The 19,468-nt window shown below is 39.4% G+C and overlaps 2 protein-coding genes across 5 annotated transcripts in view; one reads left to right on the top strand and one right to left on the bottom strand.

The window, feature by feature from the left end:
* LOC5577804 (serine-rich adhesin for platelets) overlaps nt 1-19,468 on the top strand; it is a 572,874-nt gene that overhangs the window by 468,123 nt on the left and 85,283 nt on the right. For all 3 annotated transcript variants that reach the window (XM_021840347.1, XM_021840346.1, XM_021840348.1), the window contains one exon: nt 17,191-17,292. In XM_021840347.1, the coding sequence (XP_021696039.1) occupies nt 17,191-17,292 (102 nt within the window). The remainder of the gene's footprint in view (nt 1-17,190; nt 17,293-19,468) is intronic.
* On the bottom strand, nt 563-5,674 carry LOC110675408 (protein DENND6A). 2 transcript variants are annotated; one of them, XM_021840344.1, is made up of 2 exons: nt 5,161-5,674; nt 563-4,165 (listed from the first exon to the last, which is right to left on the bottom strand). In XM_021840344.1, exon 2 carries the CDS (start codon nt 4,079-4,081, stop codon nt 746-748), a length of 3,336 nt encoding a protein of 1,111 aa, XP_021696036.1. In that variant the 5' UTR covers nt 4,082-4,165; nt 5,161-5,674; the 3' UTR covers nt 563-745. The 2 variants fall into 2 exon arrangements, with proteins under 2 accessions (XP_021696036.1, XP_021696037.1); XM_021840345.1 differs by having other exon boundaries at nt 5,441-5,674.

Here is a 19,468-nt window from a genome sequence, read left to right as displayed (position 1 = left end):
AGTTCACGTTACAACTCGTTTATTCATACTAATTACATCAAACTCGCTAAACACCGTGGATAAACTCGTCAGATTGATGAGTTTCCTCGCATAAAACACTTCTTTTCTGAGTTCATTTGTACATTTTGTTTCGTCCCGTACACACGTACAAAGTAAGTCGGATCAATCCGTAGCAGCTGTCAAATCATCATTTGTTATCATTAGTTAAGTCGCATAATATTGCAGGTTAGTTCGGTAGAATATTTATACACTCGCATTGTATGTTATCATTCATCACATAATATAGAGCCTCCAGGTGATTTCGTTATACGTACATTTTGGTTATCTGGGAAGAAGGCGTGGGGTACAGCGAGCTAGATGGATTGACCAGGTGCACCAGGACCTGGAGAGCGTGGGTCACAGTCGAGGATGGAGAGAAGCGGCCATAAAACGAGTGAATTGGCGAAATATGGCGAGTTGTTGGCGAGGCTTTATCAAGATAATTGATGTAAAGCCAAATGAGTAAGTAAGTATCCCAGGCTGTGATATCATTCAAATATCATACACAAACACTTCAAACAGGTCCGTTGAACTAAAATCGCTTCATTTGTAATTATCCTATCATTGTATTGTATAATTGATCTCTTACACAGATTTGCTAAGCAATGGATTTCCCGTATCGATTTGATTAAAAAAAACTTAAACTTAATACACAAAACACTCACTTCATGCGCAGCTGCACAATTCCGTCAGTGTTCCCCTTTCATCAGATGTTGTTTAAAATCTGCTTCAGGTCATCCGGAAGACACCGTTTCATGCTTTCCAGATGCTTCAGCAGCTGTTCGCGAGTATCCTTGGTATTGAGCTGCACCGGAAGGGCCGCCATCTGAGTGCTGCTGCAGAGTTGCAGCTTCTGCTTCAGGCGCAGTATCATGTCGACGATTTCGACCTCGTGCTTCCCCTTGACCCACTCGGTGAGATTCGACTCGGAGAGGGTTTGCATGTGCAGGGCTTGGAGGGTTTGCTGGAGCTCGAAGAAACGCGACTCGTACCAGCCCTTGAAGTTCGGCGACGAGAAGAACCGCTTGTAGAGGCCTTCCCAGTCGCCCTTGCAGGTGGGCGTGAGATGCGGACCGTTTCCTTCGAGGGTGGCCAGGAAGTCTTCTTGCTTGAAGGGATTTGGAAGGGGTGCGGATTTGAAGGGGGAGATATCTTTCTGAAGGGGCATCAGGGAGGCTAGGTAGCGTTCCAGCGGGATCATGAAGCTCTGGGTTAGCTCGAGGAAATGCCGTCGGAGCAGGGCAGATTGCACCGACGGTGGACGTTCGGTTTTGATCCCGAGGAGGATCTTTTTGATGAAGGCCTTATCTTTGGAGATGAACGGTTTGTACTGGGTGTATACTCCGGGGGACGAATCCAGGAGTTTGTTGGTGATCTGCTTGATTTTGGATAGCTTCGAATCGGATGATGAACTGGAGTTGGTGGGAGTTGTGGTACCGGCGGGTGTCACTGTTTGCTTCTGCTTCTGTTGTAGGATGGTTTCGGTGCTATCTGGGAGGCGGATCATGTGCGGCCAGTGCTGGAGAGTTTTGGCGAAGAAGGGATTTGTAACGCCGAGGATAATTGACGGATGGCCGTTTTTGTTCTGGGTGAACTCCTTGAACTCGGTGTCGTGGATAGTGAAGTAAGGTCGACTTTCGGCGCAATAAGACAGCGGACTGATAAGGCTCATTAGCGATTGGACCATATGGGCGCAATCAGTTGGGGATGTTCCGGTAACTACGATTGGTTCACCGGTCAGGACCAATTCCCAGAGAAGATGGATATGTGGCAGGAAGAACTGGAGACTTTTGAAAATATCAATTTCGTGGATCGACGCAATGATTTGCGTTTGAGGGCTTGGGCTGATGGTCGTCTCTGGTTTGGGCTTCTCCGTGGATGAGGTTTTGAAGTTCTGCTTAGGAATGGATATCTCGTAGATGCTTCCCAGGAGATGGAGGGACATGTTTTCTCCTGCCATCAGGGATGGCCAATGGCAAATATTATCGCAGACAGCTTCCAAAGTGGGTTCCCCACTGGAGAAAAAGGCAGGTGCAATCAAGGCGGTAAGCTCGTAGAAGAGATTGATGAATGGGAGTCGACTGAGTAAGACCAAACTTTTCTGAAAGTATCCTCGTTTTAGTGTAGCATCCTTGATTTGACGGAAGTACACAAAGCCCCAAAAGTGACCTGGATCTGCCCGGTGCACTGGAAGACAGTGGCAATTAAAATCGAGATGCTCTTTCCGAAGTGATGAAGATTCGGATCCGGGTGACACCCGAAGTCTGATGTGGAATTGAGAGTCGCCCATACATCCGGAATTGGAATCCGGAAAGGCCAGGTAGCAAATGTTCGTTTTCTCCTGTTCGGTTAATGTTACGTGCTTTGGGTAGATCAGTTCCATGGCTTGACCAAGCTCAAGATCAAAGGTTACTATGCAAATACAGTGAATCCATTCACTGAAACGATCCCAGCTCCCAGCCTTCTCATCCAGATCAAGGGTTGCTTGAATGGCAAGCTTTTCCACAGCCATTTCCTGCTCCTTAATATCTTCCTCGTATTTTTCGGCTTCCAGCAGGATCTTCTTATGTTTATACACGATTCTATCAATTTCATAACGTTCTAATCTTCCCTTATCTAGTGTAGCTTTCAGGTCAATGTTTCCTTCCACAATGGCATGCAAAATTCCGTTAGTATCCGTGCTGAACAACAATCCCACGTCTTCAATATCCCCAAAAGTTCCTTCAATCTTCAACTTCCCCAGCAACACATTATCACTAACAATGGCACTTTCTCCTTCGTACAGGAGTTGCATTTCATGAAAATTTTTCACTCGATGCTTCACTTTCAAAGGAACTGTCGAATTTCTGCTGATTAGAATCCTCGGTGAATCTTCAGTTCCACTTTCGGACACTAAACCGATTGATCGCGGCACTAGATCCAACCACAGAATATCCTGGATCTCCGGAGATTTTTCACCGCTTAGGATTGCTGCAGCTATCGAAGCCCCAACCACAACTGCTTCGTCCGAATTGATCGAGCTACAGAGCGAACGGCGATCGAAGAACTCACTCAGCATCACCTGCACTTTAGGTATTCGAGAACTCTCACCAACCAGCATAATTTCATGAATGGCAAATCGATCCTTTCGAGCCCTGCGCAATGCCATCTCGACGTGCAGCATAATCTTGTCGAGAAGGTCGCGATTGAGTTCCTCAAACTGATCACGATTCAAAAGAAACTCGAACCGTTGACCTTCGTACAAGTCATCGATGTCGATCAACGCCTGATTCGTGTAAGATAACGTTCGCTTCGCCTGCTCACAGGCTTTCCTAAGCTTGCGCAAGGCTTCCTTACTGGACGACAGATCGTTGGAGTACTTGTCGCGAAATTCCTTCACACAGTGCGCCACAAGCCTATCGTCAAAGTCCGTTCCGCCCAGCTGATTATCTCCGGAAGTTGCTTTTACCTCGAACACTCCGTTGTAGATCGTCATGATCGACACGTCCAGATGTCCTCCTCCGATCGAACACACCAAAACCCACTGTTCCCCGATCACCTTTTTGTGTATGCCATTGGAGATAGCTGCCGCCGTTGGTTCATTCACTAATCTCAGCACGTTGACTCCAGCAATGGCTGCCGCATCCAGAAGAGCCTGCCGTTGTCCATCGGTAAACCCCGCCGGTACTGCGATCACTGCCGAACCCACCGTTTGACCCAGTTTCCGCTCTGCCATCGCCTTCAGATGTCCCAATATCACCCCGCATATCTCCTCCGGGTAGAACGCCTTCGTCTCACCCTTAAACTGAACCTGCAGTTTATCTTCCTTACGTCCACCTAACTTCCGCTTCACCTCCAGCACGGCGTTTCCAGGGTCCGTATCGGCCTGCGCCAATGCATCCTCTCCGACCAAGCGCGCCTTATCGGTGAAGGCCACGCACGACGGTATCCGATGATTTCCCGCGGCATTTGCAACGATTTCGAACTTCCCGCGGCGATAGATGCCTACGCTGGAGAAACTGGTTCCGAAATCGATGCCGATGGCTACCGAATTGCGATCCATCGTTCAGCTCTTTCGATCAGTCGAACAAATGGCTACAACGATCGCTATCAGAGCAGTGACATTCTGATGTTTGTCCTTCGTCGTCTGAAACGAGATAATGAAAACGATGCTGTTAGCTACTGGAAACCGTTTATGCTCTGAACTGTGTGAAAGATAATTGCTCTAGTGCTAAGTTAATTACAAGTCATTAAAGCGTTGCAAGAGAGATGAGTTGCGGGAAATACACCCAAAGAGTAACATCCGATTTACAATACAGTTATTGGTGATTCTAATGAAAAAATGAATTGTTGACGTTTTGATTGAGTGTATCGTATTATGAAAACCTAGTTCAAGCCTGGATACCAGGCATTGCAGCATTCGTTCTCAATTTATTTCGAAGCACGATCAAAGCAAGCGAACAAAATCAAATGTATCGGTCCATGATCGGCAATGTTTTGCAAGTTGCAACAAGCTTAAAAAATAGCAGCAGAAAGGAGAGCTCGCTTATTTACCATCTGGGGTAGAACATATGACAGCAATAGTGTTCTCCAGGTTTGGATCTTTTTTTGAGTATAATCATGCACTGTTAGCCCTTTGCTGTAATCAAAGCTGTAGCGTTATGCGATAAACAGACTCTCATGATGAGTAGCGGATCATGATTGTTACAGAGAGCGATAAGTGAGAGATACTCTCATATTTCTCAGAAATCATCCCCTGCTGGATACCTTGATACGAGCAAGAGGTTTTCGAGAGAAATTAATTAATTAATTTTATTAAACAATTGGCTATTGTTGGAAAGACACATAAAGAAAAATAAGTTGAAATTCATGCCTAAAACGTTACGGAAAAGTAATGCTTTCCTATGCACTGAAATGCATAAGAAAGGTCGAATTTATCCACCAACAACAACAAAGCGAACTGGTTTGTTTACTTTTTGAGCCCCATGACTCTGACGTCACACAAGTGTGCCGAGGGAAGGGAACGCGTGCTTTGGAATCAATCGATTGCAAAACCCACAACCTCAGTCGGTTTACAAACAGCAAGCTAAAACGAAATCAAAATCATATACATAACTTTAACCAATTTTATTTATAACTTACTTCCTGCTTTTCCTCGCTCGTTTGCTCTTGTACGCACTAGTTATTGCCGTGCACACACCGTAATCGCCGCAGCTAAGCCACAATAATACAATCGGGTAGAAAATGCGCAGATAGACAGCCAGCGATAGCAGATGAGCAGGAAGTGTTGTTTTTGTTTGGATCCCCACCAAAAAACAGACACAGACGGACAGACAGCAACCGAAACAAAGGCGACTAATTCATTTTCCCATCAGGGCCTTAGCACTTTCACCTTCAAATCGATATCCCCCACCATAATCACCTTCGGGATCAGATAGCGCACTTTGGCCCTTTTCCCATAACCGCACACGAACGCGCACCGATAATCGCACAATAGCGCGAACTATTTCGCTTGATTTTGGCAACAAAATCAAGATAATTCACCGGATTTTCATGTAAAATAAAACTAATTTTTCAGAACGAACGACGAAGCACTGTCGTCAATCTTCTTTCTTTTGCGAGGGTCGATTGCGAAGTGACAGTCGCAGATGGGCACCACCAATACCATCGACTAATCAACGTTCGCCGCTCTCGCTCTCGCGTGCGGTGATGACTGTACTTTGGAATTTCCTCTCACTCCAAATTTGCTTTGACGTTTCCATTCTTCGGTTTTCGGTTCAGTGGATTGGTACCAGCGTGCGATGCGGTACAGTCAAACACGAGCAGAAATGAGAGATGGAACGGGAGCAATTGATATGGGTGTGGTGAGTGAGAGCGAGAGGGACAATGTTGAGCGCTCACTGCGCATACGCAGTGACCATGCGAGCTCTGGATGCGAAGAAAGGTACTAATTTTCGAGTGGATGTAACAGTAGGCAAGTACCTTAACGCAAAGCGAATGGTACTTGATTGAATTTTATGGAGACGCATTATCAGAAGCACATCTGATGGTTTGGAATGAACTAATGAGAGATATCAATCATGTCTACAAGATGCTAACCGTAAATTGTGGTAAGAGAGGGATAATGTACACATTTGAGTCACGGTGGTCTTTCAGCGTACCTGCGAAGTAATTAGGGATACACTACCCATCATAAATACGGACTCACTGAAATAAGTATTGCAACACTCAGCTGAATAATGAATCACCCCCAAAAAGTCACCTCAAAACAGGTTAATTCACATTACTATATCTCGAGATCCTTACGACTTGCAAAGAAGCGATCTTCAGCAAAGTTGTTCAGGGGTTCAAGGACATCCGGAAAGTGAACAGTTTAGTTCGCGATTTTTCCGCTAGGTGGCGCTAGTGAGCATGTAAAATTGAGCATTTTAAACTAGTTCTAGCTTGTGATCCACATGAGATAGAAAGTTCGAGTCTTCGGCAAAGTTGTTCAGAAAGTCAAGGACATCCAGAAGACAGATAGTTTGGTTCGAGATTTTGCCGCTAGGTGGCGCTAGTGAGCATGTAAAACTGAGCATTTTGAGCTAGTTCTAGCTTGTGATCCATAAGAGATAGAAAGTTCGGGTCTTCGGCAAAGTTCCTCAGGGGTTCAAGGACATCCGGAAAGCGATCAGTTTAGTTCGCGATTTTGTAGCTAGGTGGCGCTAGTGAGCATGTAAAACTGAGCATTTTGAACTAGTTCTAGCTTGTGATTCATAAGAGATAGAAAGTTCGGGTCTTCGGCAAAGTTGTTCAGAAAGTCAAGGACATCCGGAAGACAGATAGTTTGGTTTGAGATTTAGCCGCTAGGTGGCGCTAGTGAGCATGTAAAACTGAGCATTTTGAACTAGTTCTAGCTTGCGATCCACAAGAGATAGGAAGTTCGAGTCTTCGGTAAGTAAAGAACAGAAATAAAGTAAAGAACATCCAAATATCAAATTTTTTGGTTCCTAATTTTGCCACTAGGTTGCACTAGTACGCATATTTAATTAAATATATGAAACAAATTCTATCTTTCAAACCAGATGAGATAGAAAGTTTGAGTCTTCGGCAAAATTATTCGGAAAGTCAAGAGCATCCAGGAAACAGTTTACTCTAGAGGGATGACTGTACCTAAACACTATGAATTTGATAAGATAGATTTTCTAAAAAACATCAACTACTGAATAGTCGGTAATTGTTTTTACTGACTTTTCGGCCTGTTCGGTAATGTTGCAACATTGCGCCTGACAGCTACCGTAGTTCAGTAAAAAGTAAAAAATGTTACTGAACGTCAGAAGTTTTCAATCAAAAAGCTGAAAGTTCGGTATTTTTTATGATTTACAATTCGTACCCAGTATTAAAAATTACCGAACAAGCAAATCGTGATTGAGTGTGAAGTGTATCATATCTGATTCATATTCTAGTGATTCTGGTATAACTTACTCCATGTGCGAGTGACTCAGTCAGGACTCATATTCATCATATTCAAATTATTCAAGTCAGAATCTCTTCATGGTTCAAGTTTGATTGACTTCATATTCAAGTGATTGATGTCTTATCTTTATATTCATGTCTTTCGGGTTCACTCTATATTCAAGAAATTCAGGTTTGACAAAAATCATGTCAAATTCACTCCATGTTCAAGTGACTCAGGATTGATTCATTTTATATTCAATATATTCAAGTTTAGTTCTCTCCATACCCGCAAGTGTTTCACGTCAGATTCACTTTATTATTAAGTGATTCAGAATTGATTCATTTCATTTTCAAGTGATTCAGTTTGTTCCATATCCTAGTGATTCTTATCTGATTCACTCATATTCGACTGTTTTAGGTTTGATTCATTGATGTTCAAATGATTTCAAGTGATTCACTTCATTTTCAAATGTTTCAAGTTTGATTCGCTTTATGTACAAGTGATTCAGGTCTGATTGATTTCATATTCAAGAGATTAAGGATTTATTTTCAGTGATTTATGTTTGATTTGCTTCATATCCAAGTGATTCATGTCGGATTCGCTCCATATTCAAGTAATTCAGGTTTGATTCGCTTTATATTCAAGTGCTGCAGGTCTGAAGCACTTCATATTCACCTATTTCAAGTACGCATTACTTGATATTCAAGTAGTTCAGGTTTGATTCATCTAGAATTTTCCACTTTTTTTTCAAGTCGTAAGGATCTCGAGATATAGCAATGTGAATTAACCTGTTTTGAGGTGATGCTAAACTTTTCAGGGTGATTTAATATTCAGCTGAGTGTTGCAATACTTATTTCAGTGAATCCGTATTTATGACGGGTAGTGTAGTTTTTCATCAAAAATCGATAGTAAGGATCCTCAACATGAGATAAGAGATAGTGCATCTACGACTCAACAACAAACGAGCAGTTAAATGCCGTCAGCTCTAAATTAGTTTAACGGATTCGCTTCCAAGCATTAGAACCTACAGGTTGACTGGTTGTATTATCGGTAACTTAGTTCTCTTCGTCAAGAGTGGTTTTCTAAACGCTATTGAATTCAAAGTTGACATCAATATCAATCATTACGACAAAAATTCCCTCATGACGAAGAGAACCCAACGGCCGATAATACGTTCCCCTAGTTTGTCTCCGTATAGGACGTAGAATCGTATCCCCAAACGGACAGAGCTCAGAGTTCAATGAGCACTTTTGCGTGTACTATATAAGAGCTTTCTTTGTCGATCTTTCTATTTTGCATTCGTATATCGTGCGGCAGGTACGGCGATACTCTATAACAAGGGAAGTCATGAAGATTACAATTTTCAACAGGTCCTGGACCGACAAGAAATCGAACCCAGACATCTTCAGCATGGCTTCGCTTTGTAGTCGTTGGCTTTACCACTAGACCAAGGAATGCTCGAAAGGGTTTGTTTGCTAGCCCAGCGGAAAGCCAGTGAAGCCTATCTGGTTAGAATATTAGAGTAAAAGTTTGGTCCGGCTTGTAGAGGTGCATATAAAAACACATACATTATTGCCATCGGATTATGCGCTGTCTTCGGTTAAGCTGTAAAATCATTCGAAAATTTTCAAAACGCTTTTTACCTTCCGAAATTGCTGATTGTCAAGGGATTTTGCCTACCAACTGGTAGCTTACTGTCGATTTGATGGATATACAATTGATTTGTATGTCAATACCATAATAGATCACCTCGTTTGGTTACTCGCGAGTAAATGTTCGCGAACTTTTTGTTATTTCTTTTGGTAAGTTCTCCTGAACAGGCGGGTGCGAACTTACTCACACCAAACCTGAGTGTCATGTTTGTTTTGCGTTAGTTTACTCTCGTGAGACGCTTCGCGATGCAAACATTTCTACCACTGTTCCATACTATTGTTGTATATTTTATATATGTAATATGCGCTTCATAACAAATCATATACCTTCACCTGAATATATCTACGATGATTCCTACGATTAAGGATTGGTTCAAATGAATGTTTTGTAAATAAAGAGGGTTAAATAAAATGATGGTATAAAACGAACTTATCATTATCTCATGTATTGGGGGATTAAGGGCGTAACGAACTAACGGGACGAAATCCATGGTCACCCCCTTGATCTCTGAGAATCGCATAGTTCCTTAAAAATTTCATACATTTCATGAAGTCTGTATTGTATTCTGACGGTATGAAAGTTTATATTTTGCTTCAACTGTGCTTAAAAATTTGACTCAAATTTCTCGCAGCTTTAATTTGGCATATACGCAAGGCGATGGATGCACCTCATTTTTGAGTAAAGAAGCGAACCCAGAGAGGTTTTTTTTTGCTATTATGATTAAGGGGAAGCCGTTTCCATATCAGAACGATTGACAATATTGGAATCACTCAATTTCACAAAGGTTTTCATTTTGTCCCGATACCTTTTCACCACACTGAAAATAATTCACACGTTCAATCCATATTCTTTTCAACTTGAATCTGTCGTGTCGATTAGCAAGGTGAAATAACTTGTTAAACTTTTAATTCTACTAAAGTTCAACATAAGTTCTTTAGCAAAGTCATCCACACATGATTTCAACGTGACTTACAATTGCGATTTTATCACTAGTGGAACTAGTTTGCAAAGCCGATATTTTACTCAACATGTTCTTTTTGGATAAACCATGCGCCCGAAATCGGAACCAGGTATCAGAAAATAACGATTTCGCTAATAAATATATTAGCAAAGTTCTCGACAATCCATAAATTAACGTGTTTTACATTTGAATTTCGATACTCGATAACAACTGTTTTTACACCTTCGGCTGACGTGTTTCGCAATCAGTGAGAATTCACTTGTGAAACACGTTGATCGAGCTTGTAGAATGTTTTCAGTGTAGCCAATTTTCCATCTCAATTTTCTATCCTGCTTTTCTGACATATGATATGATTTTCTTCACCTGAATGTAACACGTCATATTAATATCCAACTTGAAAACTAGTCGAAGGTGAATTAAAAATATTGTTATTTTATGAACTTTAAAAAGGCATTCGCTTAATCTGTTTATTATGCCGTTAATCTCCCTATACATAGTCGCCCTAAGGTGAAAATGAATCAAAGTCACACCTTAAACGAATGTTTGGTTCTCCAGATTTGTGCTCTTGAAAATTTGAGGCTTGGCTATGATTCATCTTAACCCTAAAATCAATATACATCGAGTCTAGTACACGACACTGAAGACGGCCTTACAGTTGAGGTCGAAATATGCGTATCTGTCAAAGAATACAAACTCTAGTGGAATTAAATGGTATAGTACTAAATTCGGTTTTTTCATCTACTTAAACTAATGACGTTTTTTGCAAAAAAAAAAAAAAAATGTTCAAAAAATTTAATTTTCAATTGATAAACTAGATCTTTTTCAAACAGCACATCCATTTTATTGTATTTTAGTGTTAGTGATGTATTGGGTAAAATAATGAAACATTTCACGATTTTGACTTAAATAGCACATACAAGCATACGTATCATCTAGCAAAATTATCAACACAAAACATAGTAACGCGAATATGTATGCCCAATTCAAAAAACACTGCATTTGACCAACCGGGAACTAGGTGGCGGTACTGCGCAAAAGTCAAACGCGAGCAAAAGCGGGTGAGCAGTAAGACAACTACCAATCATTAGAATTGAGAGCTATTTCGTTGTACGATGAAAATTGTTCGAGTGTTACGTCTGTTCATATGTGTAATTTTTAAACTATTACGTAATATATTTGTACTTTTCACATTTTTTACCATAACTTTGTTATTTGAAGTCCTAAAACCTCGGTATCTTCGACAACTTGTCGTATTATTACACATTCTAAAACTTTGCGAACCATTAACCACATGATCAGTTTTTTGGGATTCCAGGCCAACCCCTCCCCCCTCGTGGTCATTTGTCCATACAAAAATTTTGAAATTTGTATGGACCGTGATCATTGGCCAGACACTTCCTCGCCTCATGAATGACCACGTGATTGATGAATGACCCCACACAGGCTGGCGATTCTGAATTGGAATCGAATTGTCCAATATTTGTAGTCAACTAGTGTTTGTGCTGTCTTACCTAATACCGATGGGAGCGTGAAAACTTGTGACATTCATGGGTAGGTACTACTGTATCACAGCCTACGTGATTGAAAAATACTGAATTGATACCACGCATTGATGTGTGCCCATGTGGGTTCTCTTGAAATGTTTGTTTGTGCATTTAGAGTTCATCCAGCTGAAACGGCATTTTTCGAAACAGCAAAAAATGTTGTAGGCAACTCGTTGCAAAACTCGATTTTTTCAGCACTCGTTGTATTTATCCAACTCGGCGAGCCTCGTTGGATAAATGTACAACTCGTGCTGAAAAAATCATCATTTTGCCACTTGTTGCCTAAATAACTATATTCGATTTGTTTACCGCCATATCGGTCTGTTTTTGCTCAAAGTGAAAAAGGAGAAGTGCAAGGAGAAAAAAGCAATGAGAACTAGATGGATAGGTACCGTAAGGGAACGGCGAGAGAAATTGGATTAGATGTTGAAGAGGGCATACCATATGAAAACAGTATTACTTGAAACGTCCTTCCTTGTGGTTAACGTCCCCTATGGGAACGACTTTGCTTGTTATTCGAAAAATACTACTAAGACAGCCAAAAGGAAGGAGGTTTCAAGTGCCCTTATTCAAGAAGCGGTATGACCCTCCGGTAAACGCGTGGTTTGCCACCGCCAGTACCTCCACGCTGTTGCTGTGAACGAAAAGCGAGGTTTTATCAGCAGTGTTGTGCAAAATACAACAGCGCGACGACTGAAGAGTTAAAATATATTATACATTATCATTTGAAGTTATGAACGAAGGCTGTCCAGGATCACAGGCAAGTGGTTTTAAATCCGGACATCATTTTAAAATCGCATGTTTTACTTGTTCAAGTTTGTATGAATAAAATAATAAACTTAATACAAAACCGATACAATTTTATTGTAAGAAGTTTTATTAGTGAGCAAAAAGCCTTTTGCTTGCCTAAAAACAATTCAATCGAATTTTCAATGAACCAGTTCCAACCCACAGCACTGACTCGAATATAATTTGCTTCAAGTGAGGTAATCAAAGCCAAACTATGTGGTCATTCAATTATGTAAGTGGATGCTTAAAATTCTTATAAACTTTTCACGATTTTTTGCGTTAAAATGTAGCGGTCCGGATTTCGATTCGAAAGTGTCCGGATATAAATACTAAATAAATATAAATATTGCTGCTGCTGTCCGGATTCAAGGTCAAATGTTATCTCATTGTACAAGTAATTTGCACTTTTTAAATTTAATTTTTAATATAGAATTTATCATTATTGACTAGTGATAATACATAATTATCTGTATAACTTAAACGTGACTCGAAGAGAACTTATTCCAAACTGAGTTTGATGATTTGCCTTTGCTCAAGCGTTCGGGTTTTGATGCTTGACGGTTTTGTATGGAAAAGATTTGAATTCCAAAGATTGAGGTAAACCGTCGTCGTTTTTGATCAGAAGATTTGAAAATATCATATGATTCCAGAAACATCTGACATTATTTGTCGAACAGTTCTTTCACAGATATTTCTGATATACTCCTTTCAAAGTAATCCAGAAATTTCGCCTAAAACTTGTGAGTTTTTTTTCCAAAACTTGATTATCTTCAAGGATTTTTCCTAAAAATGAACGAACAATTTCTTCATATTTAAAAAAAAAATCATCCAAATCGATAGTTAAGATATTCAGATATTCGCCTCTGCTCGTATCAAATCAGCTTTCTATCATGAAAAGTCCGTGATAGATTGCAATAAATGAGAAGTTGAGGTAAAGAAAGTCACATTCTGAATAAATGATGAGGTCTTCATTACCTTTAGTGCGATTTATCAACCAGATATATAACTCCACACCTTTAAACGTTTCAATGCAATGTGTAACTCAATAGCAAATAGAAGATACTTAAAACAAAGTTAGATCAAATCCCGACAATATAAGAATAATAACAATCATGTTCCAAAAATTATAGAAGTAAAAAAAAATGGTAAGTTGATAGGCATTAGGGTTTAAAAAATCGTTTGTGCTCCGCAGCACTCATGCAATTCTAGATAAAATTCTTAGTGTCCTCCCAAAATTTGAGCTCATTTGGATGAAAATTGAGAATGCACAAGCCCTTCAAAGTTTATATTATGGGAAAACTAAAGAATTCATTCAATCGGTTATAGTGTTTGCTCACGTGCTCTTGAGGATTAAAGCAATGCTGATACAGTTAGATACATTCATCAGCTACCACTTTGCCAAAGACCGTATTCTAATCGGACGTCTCAGTAATTAGTTATTGATTTATAATCAATTCAAAATTCTTGAACAGTGCTAACTTATCATCTGAACAGGCAACATTGTACATCTGGGGTGAAAATTAGCACACACAAACTATGGCTACTATGTTTCAGTGCATAATCCACTGAGCCTTTAGAGCAGCTCAATATGTAATTAAAGGCAATGATGCTCAACTCATACAAAAATAACTAATTAACAAGGCGACCGTTTTGTAAACGGTCTTCAGTAAAGTTGGAGCCGACGAATGTATCTAACAGTATCAACTAGAGTTTACAATCCCGGGAACATTTCCCGGGATTCCCATATATCCCGGGATTTCCGCATTTCCTGGGTAGTTTTGTTAAAAAAATAATAATCCATCTTTTTTCAAACATAGACACGCACAATTTGCTTTTCTTATCATTCTAACCAATAACCTCACTAGATCATTAGTTATATTTTGATATTTATTTGTTGTTTTTCGAAATCAAACATTTGTGGATAAAATGGATATCTCTTTAACGATATTTTTTTTCCCAAAAAAGATTATATTCTATACAAAATAGAGGATTTTTCGAGAAATCTTTCCCATGAATTGAGTATATTTATAAAATTTTCATGGATGCAACCGTCACAATTTTCAACGTGAGATTTTAGTTGTTTTTTATTTAAATGTGCTTGAAAGGATAGTTTCAATGTTGGAAAATGTTATTTGAACTTTTAACGATATGTCAAGAATAACCTTCCCATGGACGTTTGCTTAAAGTTACAAAATTTCTTGTTTTAAAGTCTAGCGTCTTAAACGAGTCCAACAGATTTTTTTGAGAAACATGAATTAAATACTCACAAAAAGATAAATAATCATACAAATATAAACAATATATTGTATTGGTATAAAATATAAATACAAGGAATACGAAAAAATCCATAAAATTACCTTTATTTTCACGTTTTTTTGAGAATTTCACGGGATCCCGGGATTTCCCGGGAATTACGTCACGCTCTAAGGGGGGAGGGGATCAAGCCAAGCGTGACAAGCCATACAAAATTTTGGTAGGACTCATACAAAAAACGTGACATCCAAAAAGTTGAAATTTAGCGTGACATAATTTGTGTACCATCCCGAAATGGCAAATTTATTCCCGTTTCCCAGGAAGTCAAATCCCGAAGAAATTGGAAACTCTAGTATCAACGTTGCTCTAACCTAGGCACGTGGACGAACACTTTAACAAATCGAATGAACACCTTACTTTTCCCACAGTAAGTCCCATAAAAACTTCGATTTTTTGAACCACCATTTTTGCACCACATATTTTTGTCAAATTCAAACTCATGCAAACTGCAGTCCTGATATTCGAAGTGCTAAAGTTGTTCTGCAATCTACCACAAATGCAAAAGATTGCACTGGACGAATGCAAAAAACACGAAAACCTACCAGCCAACTCACGACGAAAGACCTGGAACCAATTCTCGTTGATTCCAGTGTGGTGAATCCTAATCAAGTCTCGTATGTATTCAGATTTTAAATGATATAGTAGAATATGTCTAGTTATAGAACGCCAACTATTGCAGAGCCACAAGCAGGCGCGTCACCGTGGAACGTTATGCGATTTTAATTTACTTTTCTGAACGATAAGCTCTTGTGCAACCACACTGTCATCCAACTAACTACTATCTCCTGTGCACTGCCACTACTAGGGTAGGTGTATCAATATTCGGCATCTTAAGATTTCTTTTTAAATCTAACAAAAACTTGAATACTGTCTATACTTCAAGCGAAAGCTTTCAAACCATGTTTAGCTGCAAAAATATAATAACTGATGAGGAACTATATTTTTGTATTGAAAATTGGGGTGGCCAATAGTGGATCGGCTGCAACAGTGTTCACAACGTTTTTAATTCCGGTTTCTGAATTCGCCACCTACATTGATATCTGAATTGGCGAACTCAAGAACAAAGTAGATGAAAAAACCGAATTAAGTACTATACCATTTAATTCCACTACAGTTTGTATCCTTCGACAGATACGCGTATTTCCACCTCAAATGTAAGGCCGTCTTCAGTGTCGTGTACTAGACTCGAATTCAGGAACATTATTGCGAAATAAGGTATAAAAGAGCAAAACTTTTGAGGAAAATTATTTGTTTATTTTCTCAATAAAATGTTAGGTTTCTGAGAATGTAGCCTCATTTATTTAAAGTTATTTGTGGATCACGGGGGTAACCCATATAGCCGTAGCGGTAAACGCGCAGCTATTCAGCAAGACCAAGCTGAGGGTCGTGGGTTCTAATCCCACTGGTCGAGGATTTTTTCGGGTTGGAAATTTTCTCGACTTCCCAGGGCATAGAGTATCTTCGTACCTGCCACACGATATACACATGCAAAAATGGTCATAGGCACAGTAAGGTCTCAGTTAATAACTGTGGAAGTGCTCATAAGAACCCTAAGCTGAGAAGCAGGCTCTGTCCCAGTGGGGACGTAATGCCGAAAAGAAGAAGGATCGCGCTGTATGCCTATTTGTGTCGTAAAACGGTATACAATCCAGGGTGACGAATACTGGTGCTATGACGCATACCGGAACATCTACCCCACTTCGTTCGAGTTCTCCAACCAACCGCGCGCAAAGGCCACGGCACTCAATCTGCACCATATAGTATGGCGATGCTGCAGGCGAACTATGTTCGCCACGGAGAAAAAGGCACCCAGAGGAAATCACACCTCGATGGTGACCGAACAGAGTCAAGCGACAGCATAAATCTCCGAAACGTGGGTTGTGCTCGGGAAAGCTCTAATGTGAGTAGCGGTGGGATCACAAATCCACCAACCCCTCTTTTGGATGCAGACGATGTCGCTGCAGTACTGAGTCACCCGAATAAAAATTTATAATTAATTAATAGTTGAACTCATTCAAACACAATAACATCTATGGAGTACAATAAAGTCAAGAATGAATTACAATAAATTGTGCTATTTTTCTCTGAATGCAGTATGAGTAAATTTCCGTAATTGTATAGTAAGAAATGTGAAAATGTGTTATACTATTAATTGAATGGAACAAAACGAAAGAAAAAATGGTATGTAAATTGGAAAAAATACAATTCGGTTCATTGTTAACCCGTTATTACTAGTTCTAGATACTAGAAGATCCTCGACTAGTAGGATTAGAACCTACTACTCTCAGCTTGGTATTGCTAATAGCTGAGCGTTTAACGCTACAGCTATCTGGGCCCCTAAAAACCTATTGTATTCAAATAGAATGTTTTCACGGGTATGCACAGCGCTGCTCCTGATGTATTTTTCATGACGATCCACTTTGCGTTGTATCAATCGTATTAAGTTTTTTTTTCTACCGTCTGCTTCTTTTCAGATACGGAAGTCCCCACCACAGTCGGTCACAGTCGGTCAAAACGCCCGGCAGTCGAGCATCGGGTCGTCCCAATCAGCTCTGCTTGCCACAGCAACGGTCCAGGTAGGTATCGAATTCAAACCGGATGGTGTTTGTAATTAATCCTCCGGGTGCATATTGGGTTTCGAGGGGCAAAAGGGCGAAAATTGGGTGGAAGGGAATCGATTCAGATTTTGTAGTAATTTCATCACTGATTCCGGATTGAAAGATAGATCTATTCAATGTTATCCAATGGTTTTGAATTGCGATTTATAAACTGTAGGAAGAGTTCGTAGTTTGAAGTGGATTAATAGACAAACAAATGTAAATTAGAAGTTCAATTTACTTTCATGGGGTAAGTCAGAGCGGACATTTGATGATCGTTGCCCCTCTTTTGGCCGATGAGAAATAATATATCTGAAATTTTACGAAAAATTACAATCCTTATTCATAAAATATTTATTATTATCATGTTTTTTTGGAGTCCATTACAAAATCAAGCTTATGCCATAGATCTTATCAGACATCATACACAAATTTTATCCATTGCAAAATTTGTGTATAATGTCTGATAAGATAGCATACTTTCAGCGATAATATAAGAGCATTACAGGAAAAAGATTTTTGAATTCTTCGCTGAATACATTTATGTATTTTTACTCAAGATATATGTCCCTTCAGATATGTCTTTACAATTTGGAACTTCTGGGATTCTCCTAGGAACATAATATCATTACAAATCTTCAATAAAAACTCTTCTCTTGAAATTCCTTACTGAATTCAATCTGGGATTCGAGGAAAAAGTCATCCAAATGTTCCTCATAAATTTTCCCTCCAGGATTCTTGAACACACTAAACCAGCTTGAATTCTTCCACAGTTTTTTGAACAATAACACTTTGTTCTAACGAAGAACCCGAAAAAAAAACATAATTATATGAATTCAAACTAATCATTTATATAAAGATAGTAAAAAGGCCTTACAGTGCTTCTAAGAACAACTTGTTGTTATTTGTTGAAATATTTAATAACAGAGATATTTCCACCAGCAACGCTTTCAACAATTTACTTGGATTCCTTCAATAATTACTCCAGAGATATGTACTTCAAGTAATATGTCTAAAATAGTTTTCAGCTATTACCTGCATGCATGTTTGGGATTTCCCCTGTACAATTATTCAAACTTCACTTCTTTGATTCTTCCAGGAGATGCATCAGGCATAACCGTAATCGCATGCTTCTAGGAGTATATGCAAATTCAAGTTTTTGCGAAAATTTAGTTATGTTCATGCACCCATTTCCAAATTTTCGAAACACTAATGTCCATGATTGTGGATGAAACAACCAAAGATTTGTTCCTCACGTGAGTTCTGCAAATGATATGAGAAAGGAAAATGTCATTTTTACTTATAAATGTATCACCAAATACGCTCCATTGTCTAAATTTAGCGAAATTAACTAATAACTATTAGAGTGCAGAATTTCGTAAAGAAATTTGCCATTTGCCGTTTTGCTGCACAGGCTGTAACTTACCAGTAGGCAACGGACAAGCATGCTTCAATGGCACAGCAAAGAAACATTCCTTTCGTAAAGTTACAATGGCTGAAGCGGGAATCGAAACCACACCCCATGACACGATGCGCTGATGACACTACCCGCACGGCCACAGTATGTAGTATGAAATGACATTTTCGATAATACCGAACATCGTTTACATGGGTGATCAATGTTACCCCACCTAAGGTAAACCGAAAAAATTGCTTAAATCAAAACTTTCAGAAAACCAAAATACAGTATACAGTTACAAGCAATAGGTACCATTCCTTATATTGTGTATATAGAATATGTAACATTTGCACTTTCAATGAAAACATTTTGGGAAATTAAAAAAAATCCAGATAATGTTGCTATATTTCAAAAAGTTCCTGCAAGTATTTCACCAGAGATTTTTTAGAGAATCTTGTTGTGGAATTTCTATTGAAGTTCTTCTAAGAACTCCCTAGTAAAATCCTCCAGGAATTCACAAAGTAATGTCAGGCATTTCCATTTATTCCCTCGTAAAATAATCAAGCTGTACTTATAGGAACATCTAATGGATTATCTCTAGGATAAAATTAAGAGAATTTCTCAGAATATTTTTTCTCAGAGTCTGCAAAAAGTTATGTCAGGTATTCTTGGACCTCAGAAAAATTCCTGGAATTTTCATTGAAGGAGTTTCTGGATGAAGTGCTAGACTAATTATTGTGTCAGTGAATCATCGAT

This window comes from Aedes aegypti, chromosome 2 (assembly GCF_002204515.2).
Source record: "Aedes aegypti strain LVP_AGWG chromosome 2, AaegL5.0 Primary Assembly, whole genome shotgun sequence".
NCBI lineage: Eukaryota > Metazoa > Arthropoda > Insecta > Diptera > Culicidae > Aedes > Aedes aegypti.
The sequence above is the reverse complement of the archived record's forward strand: the minus strand, read 5'-3'. Positions and strand labels throughout refer to the sequence as shown.